At 50.3% G+C, this 16,013-nt stretch overlaps 1 protein-coding gene across 4 annotated transcripts in view; it reads left to right on the top strand.

Annotated features, from left to right (window-relative positions):
* PPARGC1B (PPARG coactivator 1 beta) overlaps nt 1-16,013 on the top strand; it is a 118,884-nt gene that overhangs the window by 101,848 nt on the left and 1,023 nt on the right. Inside the window, exons 9-12 of one of the 4 annotated variants that reach the window (XM_082454096.1) lie at nt 2,347-2,422; nt 4,469-4,590; nt 7,162-7,316; nt 9,194-15,762. In XM_082454096.1, coding sequence (XP_082310222.1) covers nt 2,347-2,422; nt 4,469-4,590; nt 7,162-7,316; nt 9,194-9,243 — 403 coding nt within the window. In that variant the 3' untranslated portion in view covers nt 9,244-15,762. Of the gene's footprint in view, nt 1-2,346; nt 2,423-4,468; nt 4,591-7,161; nt 7,317-8,252; nt 15,763-16,013 lie in introns of those variants that run through there. The other 3 variants (XM_082454094.1, XM_082454095.1, XR_014261652.1) reach the window with 3 other exon arrangements.

The following is a 16,013-nucleotide window of genomic DNA, read 5'->3' as shown; positions in this document are numbered from 1 at the left end:
GTAGAAGGAGCTGGTCCAGAATTACGTGGGGGGGCTGGGCAGAAAGAATGGAAGTTTGGCATATTTTGGTGGAGATAGATTGCTTCTCTCCCTGCTCACAGCAGGACCTGGCTCTTCCTGGGGGAGGCCTGAGGAGGGTGGGTGCAGGTCCCAAACCCTCTGCCCGAGATGCACCCTAGTGACCACCAGATGGTGCTCTTGGGTCCAGAGCAGTGCAGAGTCACCAGGAGGCCTTGTTACCACGCAGATGGCAGGGCCCCACCTCCTGAGTGTCTGGTTTTGTAGGTCTGGGGGTGGAGGTGGAGAATTTGCATTTCTAACAAGTTCCCAGGGAATGATGACTTTGCCAGAGTGCCATGCTCTGAGAAGCAGAATTCAGGTACTAGAAAGATACCTTTTCTTAGGAAAATTCCACTTTATATTTCCTTATCTACACCAGTAGCTCTTAACTGAAAATCTGATTAAAAGCCAAGCCTCCTTTCCCCATTAAAATGAGCATAGACGTCTAACTGAACATTCAATTTTAGGGGATTTGTGGACTCCCCAGACACTAACGTGCTGAAGCCCTGAACTATCTGTCACTCGAAATGAACTTATTTTGAGCAATTTCTCTAAAAGCCCTTCTACGTAATAAGCCAGGACGATCAGTCAGAGCCATCTTCTGTCAGACCTCTCTGAGCCCTCCTTCCAGCTCCATTCTCCTTTCTCCAGGGGTCGCTGTGAGCCAGCCCACCTGTGTTCTCATTAGGCGGTTTCCTCTGCAGCATCTGCTCAGAAGCTACGACGGTTCTTGTCCTGTTGAAGCGCATCCCCCAAGGCAGGAGCTGGAGTTTCTCGGCCTCCTTCCCTTCCTGAGCTGTTCAGGGCCTGTACCCATGGGCTTGTCTGCAAAGAGTTGGGGGCCTCTCTCAAAACCCCCATGGATTCTCCTTTTCCTCTTCTCCCTTTTGGGCCAAGTTCAGGGCTGGCTTTCTCTGCCACTGGAGAAAGTTAATTGGTTAACTTGGTTCCTGCTCAGCTGCCTGGCAGAGCTTGGTGGCTGGTAAACCTGATAAACTAGTCATCAGTCTTCTCCAGACCAGCATTTCTTTACCTGTGCTTCTGCTACCAAACAACAGTCAACAGGAAGCACTTTGAGCTGGTTTAACAAGGCTTCCAGTCACTCTCAGCTCTTCATGGGGGGAGGCTGCCAATTCCATTGCAAATGGATCATGGTACTATTATTGTATAGTACTTTAAAATTTGCAAGTCACATCCCTTTCTTTTACCCTATGTGAGCTTCACAGATGCACTTGGAGGGTGCGTCTGCCTCTTATCCCCATTTTATAGATGAGGAAGCTGAGGCTCAGAGATGTTCAATAGAAAAATATAGCCAGCAAGTATCGAGCCGTTCCTGGGCTAAGCATTTATGGGCATGTTCTGATTTGATCCTCCCAAATGGCCTAGGAGGCAAATACAATTGATTCTCCCTAGTTCACAGGTGAAGAACTGGAGCTGAGGTGGCTTAAGTAGTCAGCCCAAGGTCACCAGCAGGGAGGTGGTAGAGTCAGCATTGGAGCGCTCTCTGACTCCGGAGCCCCTGCTCTCATCCTCTGCTTTATTCCCAAGGACGCAGACAGCGTGTGGCAGAGTTGGGACTCACCCACGCCCCACACGCCTTGCTCCTTGCACTCCAGCAGCCTGGCCCTCAGGAGGAGAGGGCAGTGTGCAGACAGTCAGGAGGGCACAGGCGTGCGGCACCCAGGAGCCTCTCAGGCTGTGCATCTGGGCTGACTAGCCCGCTGGCCCCCAGGACCTGGGGGCTGTGATGGATGCTGGGGTTGCTGCTTGGCCAGGCTCCAACCACTGGAGGGAGAGCAGTGGGTCTGGAGTCAGCAGACCTCCCACTAGCTCTGGCTTCCTTACTTTTTAGCTTTGCGCGAATTTCATACTGAACCTGAGCCTCAGGGTTTTCATCTGGAAAGTGGGGAAACATGAGACCTCAGATGGTTTTTCTTTCATCAGGTCAAATACCATAATGAAGCGAGAGGGCCTTTCCACCCCCGTTGGCACAGAAAGGTTCACAAGGGTTATGATTAGCAAGGTGGTGGTTCTCAGTGATCTCATCCCAGAAGCTGGCAGGAGGTACGTGTCGGTCACGTGTTCAGACCCACAGGCGACCCCGGGCGGTCACCGCTGAGGGGGAAAGCCGGGCTCCCTCAGGAGGGCCTTCTCATAGTTCTGCCCTCACGAACGAGTCCGAAAGAAGCGGAGGAAGCATCCCTTGCCTCCTGAGCAAGTCCTTCCCCCGTCCCCCTGTGGTTCCTGCCGAGAGTGAGTGCCTCTGCTTTGCTTGTTCACTGACAGATGTGAGAGCAGAGGGTCGTGTTCAGACAGAACGCCAAGTGTCCGGCACACCAGGAAGCGGCGGGAAAAGGCCATTGTAAGTGAAATGGGGCCCCAGAGCCCAGAGTGAATGGGGATGAGCAGGGGCGTCAGGAAGTGCTAGGGCTTCGTAGACCTGAAGCCCTTTGAGATCATCTGTGGCCTGCAGGAGATGGTGATATTTCTCTCATTTAAAAAAGCACAGTGGTCACCAAAGGGCATCAAAGGTGGCACCGTGCAAAATGCAGCCAAGGGACTGGCTGGGAGGCGTGCAGTTGGTGAGCATGTAGGGCTCAGCATCAGAGGCTTGACAGGGCCCGGGGGGCAGGCGGTGAAGGGGGAGCAGAGCCGGCCCTGCTTCCACTTCCGTGTGACCGTCAGTTGCTCCCCAGCTTCCCTGAGCCTCAGTTTACTCATCTGTACACAGGGTCCCCCGGTGCGATCGGGGCTAAGGGACCAAGAGAGACTGTCCCTTCCTCCTGATCCGTCTCCCTAATCTTCTCCCAGAGTTAGTCCAGAGGCCAGGCTGTGCCTGGTGGACCCACTGCGAAGCACCCCGTAGGGAAAATTCATCAGGAAGCTGCAGTGAGGAGCTGGACTCACCTCCTCCGTATCACTTAGAAAGGAGGGAAGGGAAAGTAGGACAGAAGCACGAACAGACAGACAGACTCTCACTGGATTGTCCACCTGCCCCCCAACTCCCCCCCAGCAGGATGCTTCAGGGAAGGGAACACGTGAGGTACGCACACCCAGAGGTGCGCATGCAGCTGTCTCGAAGCAGGTACTTAAAACCATGTGGAGCGTCTTCTCGGAATCCATGTGTGACCATTCAGCAGTTGTGACGTGCCCTGTTCTAGGCGCTGGATGGCAAGGGTGAACGAGACAAACAAGGTCCCCACTTCCCGTGGTTGGGCCAGAAGGGAGAGAGAGACAACAGACTCATAAACAAAGCAATAAACACTGTAATTACAGATTGGGAGGTGCACTATGAAGTTAATCACGTCATGACTAAAATGTCTGAAACAGTCGTGTTTTGACTGGTGGGGCGGATGTATTTATATGGTCTCCTGGGAGGGGCATCTTCAAGGAGCTGGGCCCCAAGGGCTGAAAGGAGCCAATGAAGCAAAGATTCTGGAGGACAGTGGGGCAGAGGCAGGAAAGAGCCTTGTGAATTCAAGGTGCCGGAGGAGGCTGGGGGAGGACATTGCTACACGCAGCTGAACCTAGGCCATCCTAGGGAACCTGCACAGTTCCTGTGACCGTACAGCAGCGCCCTGCTGTGGACTGTGGGCCCGTGCTTTCCTCCCTGCCCTCAGTGGCGCAGAAGGGGATGGCTGGAGACTCACAGGCCTTAACCTGTTCCGGAGAAAGCCTATCTAAACCAGAACCTGGTGATTTTGCCCACAGGAGCACAGCTGGAGTTTCTCCAGCAAATCAAAACCGCTCTTCTGATAGCTGTGGCTTTAACTTCCAATCACAGACGGTAGATGAAGAGGGGAGGTTCCAGCTGGGCTTCCCCCCACCCCCCCACCCCCGCCGCCCTCGCTGGGCAGTTCTAGGGGCCTGGCACCAAGCTCACCTGAAGGTCACCTCTTGGTCACATGTCTACACAGTACCCTGGCAAAACCAAAGATGATGGTGGCTCCAAGCCCCATGCCCCTGTCCCGTTGCTTTTTTCCCAGCCCACTCTAACCCGTAGCCACCTGGCCCCCAGTGCTCGTCCATTACCATCCTCGGACCTCCCCCACTACCAGAAAAAGTCAGACTCAAAACAAATGCAGAAGCTACTCAGTGTGCAGTTACATCAGTAGTGATGGCTCCCTCTCCCGTCTCCGCCCAGTCTCTGCTCATTCCCTTCAAGTAAACAGCTGCTTCCTTTGGGGCCACTTCCCCATCCGTTGCTAAACAGCCCCCTCCTCTCACAAGACAGGTCCTCTGGGATAGCGACCGTCATTGTCCTCTCTCTGACTCCAGCCCCAGCTGGTGTCGCTTGCTTAGCCAGGTGATGTGGACTGGGGGCGAGGACTCCACGGGAGCCCGCCACCAAGGGGGCTCCAGGAAGCCAGGCAATGATGACGGGTCCCTCTGTGTCCCCCTCGGGCAGGGTGAAGGCCGCGTGGTGTACGTTCGAAATCTCTCCAGTGACATGAGCTCCCGTGAACTGAAGAGGCGCTTCGAGGTGTTTGGCGAGATTGTGGAGTGCCAGGTGCTCACGAGAAGCAAGAGGTGAGTCAGGCTCTCGCAGAGGAGGGGAGTGGAGGGCACAGAGGTTCCAATTCAGGTCTGGAAGCATAAAAGATGCCTGAGAAGATTTGCAGAGCAAATCTACCGCCAGTGCAGGGGAAGGAAGGACGAGTAACCATCATGCAACCCAGTAATAGCAGGGAATATGTACTGATAGTTTGCTAAAGTGCGAGCCAATTTCCATGCATTCTTTTACTTAACTTTCCACTTGCCTGTGACATATGCACTCTTACTCTTTCTCTTGCTCTCCTTTCTGGGGAGCTCAGACAAGTTAACTGAACAGCTACCTAGTGGCAGAGCCAGATCTGCAGCCTGTGTGTCAGCTTCTGGTTTTCCATCCTAGACCCTGGTACAGGGCTGCAAAAAGCTCCTGGTGGCTGAAGGCACGCTTGCATTGTGAAGCTGCGGCCCAGGTGTCTCACTCACCTGGGGAAGCAGCGTTTCATCTGTCAGGGGATCTGCAAGAATAGGTTGCATATAAATGCACAACTTAGATGTCAAAGCTTTGTCAGTTTTGAAATAATTCTAAAGCATCTCCCATTATACTTGCAAACTAAGTTATTAAGTTTTTTAAATTCTAATTTAATAATAATTTTTTAAAACTTCAGCGAGAAAATAGTTTCTGCGTAAGAATCATTACACATCTCACATCCCTTAGGGTGGCTACAGAAAATAACAAGTGTTGGTGAGGATGTGGAGAAATTAGAACCTTGCGCACTATGGGTGGGAATATAAAAGGTGCAGCTACTGTGGAAAACGGTATGGAGAGTCCTTAAAAAATTAAACATAGAATTACCATTTTATCCAGCAATTCCTCTTCTGGGTATATAATCAAAAGAATTGAAAGGAAGATCTTGAAGAGATATTTGCACATCCATGTTCATAGCACCATTATTCACAATAGCCAAGAGGTGAAAACAACCCAAGTGTCCGTTGACAGATGAATGGATAAACAAAATGTATATGCATGCAATGGAATATTAGTCAGTCTTAAAAAAGGATGGGTATCAATCCTGTCACATGCTACAGCATAGATGAACCTTGAGGACATTATGCTGTGAAATAAGCCAGTCACAAAAAGACACATACTCTGTGATTCCACTTACATGAGGGACCTAAAGAGTCAAATTCATAGAAACAGAAAGTAGAATGGTGGTGGCCAGGGGCTGGGAAGAGGGGGTATAGGGAGCTGTTGTTTAATGGGTACAGAGTTTGTTTTGCAAGATGAAAAAGTTCTGGAGATCCGTCACACAAGCTTAACACAACTGAACCGTACACTTCAAGATGGTAAATTTTATGTTATGTGTTTTTATCACAATTTTTTTAAAAAGTCATTACACAAATAGAACTAAGCTCTGTGCAATCTTCAGGATGTCAAATGAAGATAACCTGTAAAAACAAAGCAATCAAATTAATCTCTAAGGAGACAGGTCAATTTGTTAAGATTTAAAAAGCATGCATGAGTCTCAGACATTTAAAGAATCAGAAGGGTCCCAACTTCGGCCTGGTTCCGAGAGGTGTCAGGAAATGTGATACAGCTGGGTGTTTACAAGGCATCTGCTGTCACTAGGCCTGTGCTGAGTAGCAGGAGGGTCCACAGGCTCGCTGTCCGTGAGGAATCTGTCTGGCAGATGGGTAGGTCGGGATTCGTCCTCTTGTTGTGTGTGGAACTGATGAGTCAGGGGTAGAACTGACTTTAGGTCCCCCTCACCTCGGCATCCTTCTCAGGCAGGCTTCCCTGCTGGTAGCAAAGTGGCTGCCTCCAGCTCTAAGTTTGTCCCCTACTCGGGAAAGCAGGAGTCTCCCTCACGGTTCCAGCAAAGACGTGGGATGGAATCTTTGGGGTTCTGCTTTGGCTGACAGGTTCATCCTTGAACAAATCACTGTGGCCAAGGAGGGCCACCGTTGTGTGACTTACCCTGGCGCCCTGAGCCCAGCTGAGCACAGGGCGCTGTTGTCAGAGGAGGGGGAGCGGAGGCTGAGCGGGCTGGCACGACGCGTCTCCCGTGAAGGATGAGATGCGTACGGAGTACCATCGATCTTAGAGAAGGTGAAGGCCAAGTTAGCAGCCAAGGAAGGGCTGGCTGAGGCTGGCTTTGAAGGGTGCGGGACGGGTAGGGTGGGGGCATAGGTGTGGCAAATCCTAGAAAATGGGAATCCTGAGGGAAATAGAGGGGAGTGTGAAGAGGATCAGCTTTCATGGCGGGAGGCCTGAGTTTACTTCCCTGCTCTGCCACCTGTCTTTGGGCAAATTCTGAACTCAGAGCCTGTTTCCTCACCCCAGAGTGGGGAGATGACAACAGCCCCCGCATCACGGGGGTACTGAAGAGCGTGTGGGGTGATGGGTGGTGGCCAGCCCCGGGCAAACATGCAGTAAATTGCCTGCTCTTACTATTACTCCATCGTGGAGGTCAGCCCCGTGACTGTCACTGTGTCTATCGAGGGGCCACGCGAGAGTCATCGCGGCTTTCCGCTCCTCACCTAGTGGCAGGTGGTCTGACGGTGTCGACCCAGCTGGCCCAGTGACGCGCTCCCCTTGTCCTCTCTCCCCAGAGGCGAGAAGTACGGCTTCATCACCTACCGGTGTTCTGAGCACGCCGCCCTCTCTCTGAGGAACGGCGCTGCCCTGCGGAAGCGCAGCGAGCCCTCCTTCCAGCTGAGCTACGGGGGGCTCCGGCACTTCTGCTGGCCCCGCTACACTGACTACGGTGAGTACGTAGGCCCCGCACATCCCAGTCAGACCCAAAACATCAGGGGCAGTGACCTCCTTTATTGAAACCTAAATCCCCTCTGGACACAGCTCCCACACCCAGACTCCCCTGTGCTGTTGGGTATAACTTGCCAGCCACCTGGCCCGGAGGCGGGCCTCTGGTGCATCTTGTCCTGTGCCAGGACTGCTACCAAAGAGGTGAAGCCTCTCGTGGCCTCTTGGAAGGTCCAATCTCGTGTTCACAGCCACCTGGCAGATCCCTGGCTACCGTCTCTCTGACCTCACAGGGCCAGTAGCTGACCTGCCCCCTTGAGGGGCATCCACGGCGGCCCCGACAGGCAGCAGCCTTGTCCATTAATGGGCCGCAGTGAAACTGTTGTCACCATGCCTAGCCATCTGGGGACAAGTCAATGAAGAAGGACAAAGTACCATTTAGGGGCGAGTTCTTTGTAGGGGAGAGTCTGATGCAGCCTCCAGAGTGCAGGGCTGAGTGTCAGGAGACCCCGGAGGTTCCCGGCCAGGCAGTGCTCCTGACTGCATGTCCCCCGTGGGGACCCAGTTCCCTGGCCATGCGCTGAGGGATTCATAGTTTCGTTGGCTGCCTTATGTGACCTCTGCACTGGTTTCCTAATGGGCAAGAAACTGTTAAGGGACGTAGAATTAGAGGCTTTTGGAGCTGGAAAGGAGCTCTGGGGGACTCTGCTTCAGGCCTCCCCATCCTACAACCAGGGCGGCCGAGGCCCTGAGACGCTGCTCACACGGAAGAGGTGTCGCAGCAGGAGGGCAGAGCTGCTGCCCGCTGCCCGGTGCTCTCCGAGGCCTCGGGCCGCATCCGCTCTGTGGTGCTGACCCCGGCGGCAGATTTTCTGGTCCGCTGGCCTTTCTGAGCTGCTCGCTGCCTTCCCCGCTCACTGACTCCTCCACCCCCACCCAGATTCTAATTCAGAAGAGGCCCTGCCTGCGTCAGTGAAAACCAAGTACGAAGCCATGGATTTTGACAGCTTACTGAAGGAGGCCCAGCAGAGCCTGCACTGATAACAGCCTTAACTTTCGAGGAATACCTCAATACCTCAGACAAGGCCCTTCCAATATGTTTACGTTTTCAAAGAAATTAAGTATATGAGAAGGAGAGAGAGCGAGTGCGTGAGAGAGAGAGAGAGAGAGAGACTTGGAACTGCTGTCCTTTTAAAACAAACAAAAAAATCAATGTTTACATTGAACAAAGCTGCTTCTGTCTGTGAGTTTCCATGGTATTGACGTTCCACTGCCACATTAGTGTCCTCGCTTCTGACGCGTTGTCCTGGGTGCGCTCCAGACGCTGAGTCCGTCACCCACCTCCCCTTCCTCCCCGACCGACGTCCCCTCGTAGACGTGCAGCTGTGTTCACCATACCATTTCTTGTCTGTAGTGTGTGATGATGAAATCGTTACTTGTGAATAGAATCAGGATTATAAACTCATTTTTAATTGAAGAAAAAAAAAGTATATCCTTAATGTATTTATGGCTCAGATGTACTGTGCCTGGGATTATTGTATTGCTTCCTTGATTTTTTAACTATGCACTGTCGTGAGGTGTTTGCCACTGAGCTGCACTGCTCCCTTTGCCAGAATGCCCCAGAGGTGCTGGGCGGCCGGAAGCCTGGCCACCGGGGAGGTGTGGCATGCAGCCACAGCTAGGAGGAATGGAGAGAGGTTTCTGGGCCTCTTCCGCTGAGCGCTGCCTTGTCTCTCATTGAGCAAGTTTGGGTCCATTTACAATCAGAGCCCTCATCTGGTGTCCAGCTCACGCTTAGAATTTGTGCCTGGCCGTGAATGCTCAGATCCTTGCGGACCTTGGAAGGAAGGTGGGGTGAGCTGCGTTATTCCTGTTTTCCAGGCAGTGCCCCAAGAGGCGAAATGACTTGCCCAGGGTCCCACGACCAGTGAAACTACAGAGGAACGGCCCAGCCCGGGCCTATCCTAGGGTAAAGAGGCAAAGTTGCAAAGACTGGTAGAGGTGGGTTCAGCTAAAAAGGACAACAGGCTAGACGCTTCCAGGCTCATTTTGTGGGGGTAAGTCAATGGCTGCCTCATCAGCATGGGGCAAGTTTAGGCTCTGGCACCAGTCTTGATCCAAGGGGTCCTGTGGTTTGCTTACACCTGTGGACATGCCATCAGAGCTTCAGTGACACACCTGGGGTGACACAGAGAGGCAACCTGGGAGCGGTCATTCATCCTTTTTGGGCCAGTCACCAGCCCGTCCTCCTTCAGCTTGACTTCCCTTTTTTTCACCTGTAAAGTTGTTTTGGTGGCATGGGGCAGGGGGAGCAGGAGGGAGACATGAGGGATGGGGATGGACAAGACAATCTCCAAGCTCCTCTCCGACTTAGAAAACGTTCATTGGGCTCTACTTTAAAATTTGTGTTCTTGAGTGATGTCAAAGCCATGTCCAGCTTGAATGTTCTGCAGGTGCCTTGGGGGCCGTTTGTGAGGGAGAGCGTGGCCAGGCAAGGTAAGAGTGCATTGCTTCTGCTTCAGACAGAGCAGCTCCAACTTGGTCTCTTTCACACATCAGGGTTCCTCGGGAAATTTTTGTGTTTAAAAGAAAAACAAAGAAAAAAGGTCCTGCTGCTTAAAAAAAGTTTGAACTTGACTCATTTAACTAAACGAGGTGATTTAATCTATTATTAATGCCAGGCCTAGTTCTTTGGGAATTGGTAGTTATGGGGTTTTGGTTTGTTTGTTTTTAAGATTATAAAATACCTCAGTAGGTTAACTGGGCCGATGAACCTCTCCTGAGAGGTGAGCATACTCCAAGCCCACAGAGAAGGTTGGAGGAGACAGGTGTTAGAGGAACAGGGAATTTGAGTTCCTGTGTATCGAGTCACTTAACCTCTCTGGGCCCCAATTGTCTTTTCTGTGTAATGGGCTGAGGGGGAGAATTAGGCAAGCTGATCTCTAAGGTCCTTGCCCGGTCTGATAGTCTTAGCTTCTCCTAAGGTGGTATCTAGCAAATACATGGCATATGGGCCACTACTCCCATGTCCTCGGCCAGTAGCAGACATAACTAATCAACCACAGTACTCATGTTCTTTGAGCTTGGTCATGCTATTAGAATCCTCAACACAGTGTTCCGAGCAGCCATTACTAACTGATCAGAGTTTAACCTGTTTAACCTTCTGGTCTAATGTTTGAATGGTTTCTGTTATACAGAACTGTATGGTGGCTGGGTTTCGTGCTGGCCCATCCCTGATCTATGAGAGAAGATTTCCCTAAAGCCCTTCCTTGGCACAGGACTCCCAATACTACTCCGACACAATCCCACTTGGGGATGGGGGCCAAGTGGAATAGTGGGCAGGAACATGTTTGGGGAAGGCAGGGTTTATGAGGATGGACCAAAAGGGGACTTTCCACAGCATGGACCTGCACATTCTAAATTCCTTTTATAGCTGTTCACTGCCTAGCATACAATAGGCATACAGTAAATGGTTATGGAATAGAATGGAATGGAATAGAATTTAAATCCACTGACGCCTCCCCTAAGTCCTGATTTGCACCAAGGAGTAAACTTGAGATTTCATCCTGTGGAAAAAGTAGGAAGGAACTCTACATTCAGAGTCTGGAGAACTGGGTTGAGTCCTGGCTCTGCCAAAAACTATCTTTGTGACTTTGATAAGTCACGGAGTCCCTTCCTCTCCCTGAGCCTTGGTGTGCCAGAAGGAGTCGGACTAGATGATCTCTAAGCCCCTCCTAATTGCCTCTTCCTTGACTGCACTAGCCTAGAGATTCTACCGTGAGAATATGGTACCTTAGGGTAAAGAAATGCAGATTTTTAGTGAAGGACAAGTCTGTCCCCTCTTCTGGGTCAGCTGAAGCTGCCCTTTCACTTCAGATTAATACAAGGCACTTGAAGGTAGTTAGACATTGGCTCTTGGGTGTAGTACTGGGACGTGATATGCCTGAGGTCGGGGCTGGGGCCCGCTGATGGGAGAGGGTGCCTGCCAAAGGCATCAAGAAGCTTCTTCTCTCCATCCGGTACATAAAAGGCTGCAAGTTCTAAAACTGACCAACCGTGCAGACAACCTCCATCCGGAAGACTCATTCGGTGCTCTGTATTATTTACCAAGGAGACTCCAAGGTCTCTCCAGGACAACTAGTCAACCTTGGTCTCTTTCCCACCAAATTAAGGAGTAACCCAGAGGGAGCAGCTGCCATTGGCAACCATCTCATTGTAGCTCTGTCCTAGTATTTGCTCTTGATCATGTTTACATGTGATTGCCATAAAAGCTTACAGTAGACTGTGTTGGTAGCCACCCACGCAAGGCAGGTTGTACTGTCCATCTCTGTGCCGTGCTGGTGTTTTCCAGATATATCCGATCTAAACGCTAAGTGGAATTCTTCCATCTCCTTCCTCAGTCGGTACAGGCTGAATCAGAATCCTCACTCCTGGGGGCTCTGGTTACCGAAGGAAAATGCATCAAAGAGGTAAAGAATATGAGTGGATGGAGTGCAGCTACGGCGGTGACCCCCCTTCCCCCCATCATACCTTGCCCCCCAACCAGAACACTGCTTTGAGACACAAAGCACCAGTCAGGTGTCTGCATCTGCTGTGAATTCTCACAGCCTTGCGTGTCAAATGTGCCCAGGAGAGAGGCAGGGCTTCAGGGGTTCCAGGGCGGGAAGAGGAAGGGAGGAATGCTCTAAGCTGCAAAGACTCGGTACCCAGGTCCTGATGTGGGAAGAGATGCAATAAGAAATCTTTCTCGCCTAAAGCCTGTGCTTGTTGATGTTTGGAGAGCGATTTCTTCTAGGTGTATGCAGTATACATACTGAGGGGGCAGGGAAGGCATGACAGTGCAGCCCTTCTGCAGGGATGGCTTGGAACCCTATCCCAGGCCTTAGGTTCAGTTGAAATGACAGCTGAGCCTGCAGCTTGAGAGATGGGACATCCCAGCTGTGAAGCAGAATCAACCCCAAAGGATTTGTTGATCTGACTCACTGAGTCAAAACTGCAGTATTTTCTTACCATTTGAGATTTAGCATTTATCCTCAGATATGACCAAGGAAAGAAATTGAATGTACAGTAGCAAATAAAGTGAACCTAATGGTTTCAATGGCCAAAGAAGAGGGATCCTTCCCATTGGGGCAGAAGGAAACCGGTTTGTGCTTACGTGCAATATGTTTAAGCTGGTCCCCAAGTCCCTCAGACATTTGCACACATAGATGGGCTCCAGGGCTGCCTGCCGAGTCCAGGGGTACGGGGTAAATGGAGGGAGAGCTCGGGGGCTGGGAAACCCTCATGCCTAGCGACGCCCTCGGCCCAACACAGACGTGAGGTGGAGGGCCCCTGGGAGCCGGCTGTAGAACGTCCAGGAAAGTAGGCAGAAGCTAACTCCGCATTGAACCAATAAAAGCACTTTGAGAAAACCACAGCACTCAGCCTGGCTCCGTGTTTCTACACTGGCGAATATGGATCTCCTTGGGCTGTGTGAGGCATTCTCCTAGGGAATGGAACAGGGGATCAGGAGAGGGGCTGGTGAGGGAAGAGCGAGCAGACATGCCTTCCTAGACATCAGCCACAGGAGAGCCCATTCTACGGCCAGCCCTTTGCTGGCCTCTTTGTTGGAGGCCCTAAAAATGGAGTGGTGCTTTTCGATCTTGGTACCTATTTCTGTAAAAAAAAAAAAAAAAAAAGAAAACAGCACAGCCGATTGAAATGGGTTTGCAGAGCGAGTCATTTATCTATAAGCCATCTCAAAGTGAGAAACCCAGAGTTTCTTACTTGCCATGTGGTCTTGGGCCACTGTTTCCTCATTTACAAATGGGAATATTGGATGGAGTGAGCACTAAAGTGAGTCCCTTTCACCTCTGATAGACTCAGATTCCCATCCTGGAGCATCGGGAATCCATCACTAACCCACGAAACCAATTCCATTCTCTGACTGCCCAGCTCACATTCAAGGTGAGAGTTCTCTGCAAGGTAACCAACCTGCGGTGGATTCAGACCCACACGGTCCTGGCCGAGTTACCTTATACGAGGAGGCCAGCTCCCCAGGACAGATCTAAGCCATAGTTTCTGGTGGGGTGGTGAGAAGTAAACCCCAGCTTGGCTAGGTGGCGATGTCGAGTCTCACATGAGCCTTGACATTGTCCCCGCCGAACAGCTTTCAGTCCGAATGTTGTGACCACTTGGCTGTTTCTCTCTTGCTCGCAGACAATACTAGCAATACACTTGTTTTTTCAAAACAGCTTAACTTAGGAACTTTTCACACATTTCTTTCAAATGATCGTAAAACATATGGGGCAACAGGAGGCATGGATCACACTGCATATGTTTAGGGCAACTTTTGTTTTTTGTTTCATTATAGCAGCGGTGACTGAGGCTTCAAGATTGGGGGACAGATTTTTAGGTACTGCATTTCATCAGAATGCCTTGCACATTCAGAAGCAGCACAGAAATCCAACTGCCCGAACTGGGGCTCGGAAAATAGGGTTTTGTAAGTGGTCAGTCCCTGGGCTGTGCAACAATGCCTCAAAGACATGTTTTATAGCCAGAACCCCCTCTCTGCTGTACGTTTTGTCAAAGGATCCTCCAAGCCTCCTTTTTCACTTTGCCAGCCTTGCTCATGGGTGACTTTTGAAGGGACTGGTCATCTTCCACCTCAGCACTTTGCCTTATCAACGTCTAGCCGCCATCTAGTGGCCAAAGACTGTATCTACCAGCTACCCAGATGGAAGGCAAATAAATCCTTTTGGCCACCTTGCTGTCCAACACCAACTTTGGGAATGAAATGCAAGGTCATGAGCAAACTGTCTGTGTGTTTAGAGCACAGTGTAACACCAGTCAGAAGCCCCAGAAGCAGCCACGCAGACTGAGAAGTAATACACTAGCTATCCTGTTGGCAGCAGAGACAGGAGTGGACCCTGTGCCCAGGTGCCCGGGAGGGGTTTACTGTAACTGCAATACTGGCAGCGCAGCTGCTGACCTTGTTAAGTGAACCTCTGCTCTGTGCCCCCCACTGGACCCTCGGGACAAGCAAAGAGGTTGAGTGTGAGGATTCTGTGGGGGGCCTGGCCATGGCCTTTGGTGTGGTCCACCGAATAGCCAAATAGATTTTTTTGTTTGTTTGTTTTTGTATTTAAAAATCTTGTCAAATGTTTTTGTGTTAGGAATAAAAAGTCATAAACTACTCCCAACTTTGTTTCTGGAGGAATGTTCTGATTCCAATGGAAAGAGGTTGGAAATCTCAAGGGGTGTGCGGTCAGAGTGGTCAGTGGACCAGGGAAGTGGACCACTTGGATTTCCAAATGGTTTCTGGGGAAGGTGACCATCCAGAAGTCTGGCTCAGTGCAGTCTGCTCCGGAAGTTCACACCCACCCCCTTCACCTACTTGTGCCATGGTATTAGCATTGGTTTGGAGCATCTGCTTCTTCCAGAGGCAGCTGCTAATGTTGAAACCAACACAAGATTCCTCTCCCCAACCCCAGGTTTCTAAAGAAACAGTGTCTGTAGCTAGCCTTAATCGACTGGGCAAGGTGGTCCCTATGGTCCCTTCCAGCATTTCCAAATATTGGACTCAAATCCTTTTCTCTTAGTGTGACCGTGCAGCCTAGAGAATTCTGAGCAATAGGAAGCCAGGGCTTTCCCTGGCTGTGTGACAGGGTCAAACCAGGGAATGGCTAACCTTGTGAGGTTTGGGCATCCCCAGGGGTACTACTGTAGGGGGCATTATTTATTAGGAAGCTCAACAAGGTAACTACAGCCTGGGGTGCGTGAGTGCAAGGTTGTGTGTGTGTGTGTGTGTGTGTGTGTGTATGCATGTGTGCACGCCTGTGTTTGTGTGTATGTGTGGAATTACATTGATGCATTTCTTGAGAAAGGTGCAAGAATTTCACCTACACAGAGGGACACATCTGCTTTGTTATTTATAATAGAAAGCTAAAATTTAATTTTTTAAAGGACACTGCTGATGATTGAGAATCAAGTTTTTAGTTTTGCTATTTTTTTTAATTGGTAGAGGATTTTTTATATATTTTTTCCATTTTGTTGGGTTGTGTCCTTATTTATATAAATACATTATCCGTGAGGGCAAGGAAGAAACTTCTTTGCTTTTAATTATTGTGGTTGTCATCGTCCCCATTTTATTTCTGGTGTGGTTTATCTGTCTTACCTTCCAAATGAGAAAATGTTTTCCTGTCTTTGTACATTGTCAGATTCTATAGTTTCATAGATAATTTAACCAAATTGCTCTATGTATTATTATTCCGTGAGTATAAAGTTCTATTTTAACGTCTGTAAATACTTCAGAACTGGCTTCTTTTCTCAAACTCCCACTGTGGAGTTATTGTTTACATCACAAAAACTGTAGAATCTCTATGCTCATGTACTGTAAATAGTGAAGTGATCTGCTTATAAATAAACTTAACAAATACACTATGGAGATTAAAAAGAAAATACCACCCACAGCCCTGCCCAGGTGTGTCTTTCTTTATTGGTCCTACGTGCTCGTTGAGGGTCGCACTGGCTACTAACTGGGGAAAGGATTCTAGTTGCAGTGTCATCTCTCAGAGAAGACCCCAGTCCAGGTGTGCCCCTCACGCCAAAACTCTCAGAGCTCACTAGTCCTTTCTTCATAGCACTTTTTGTGGATCGTGATGAACCATTCAGACTTGCCTCACATAACATTGTGCCATTCTGGCTTCTTGCCGGTGTGACT

The sequence above is a fragment of the Balaenoptera physalus genome (assembly GCF_965194825.1).
Source record: "Balaenoptera physalus genome assembly, chromosome: 3".
NCBI classification, from domain to species: Eukaryota; Metazoa; Chordata; class Mammalia; order Artiodactyla; family Balaenopteridae; genus Balaenoptera; species Balaenoptera physalus.
Note: the sequence above shows the minus strand (reverse complement) of the source record. Positions and strands in the feature narration are given on the sequence as shown.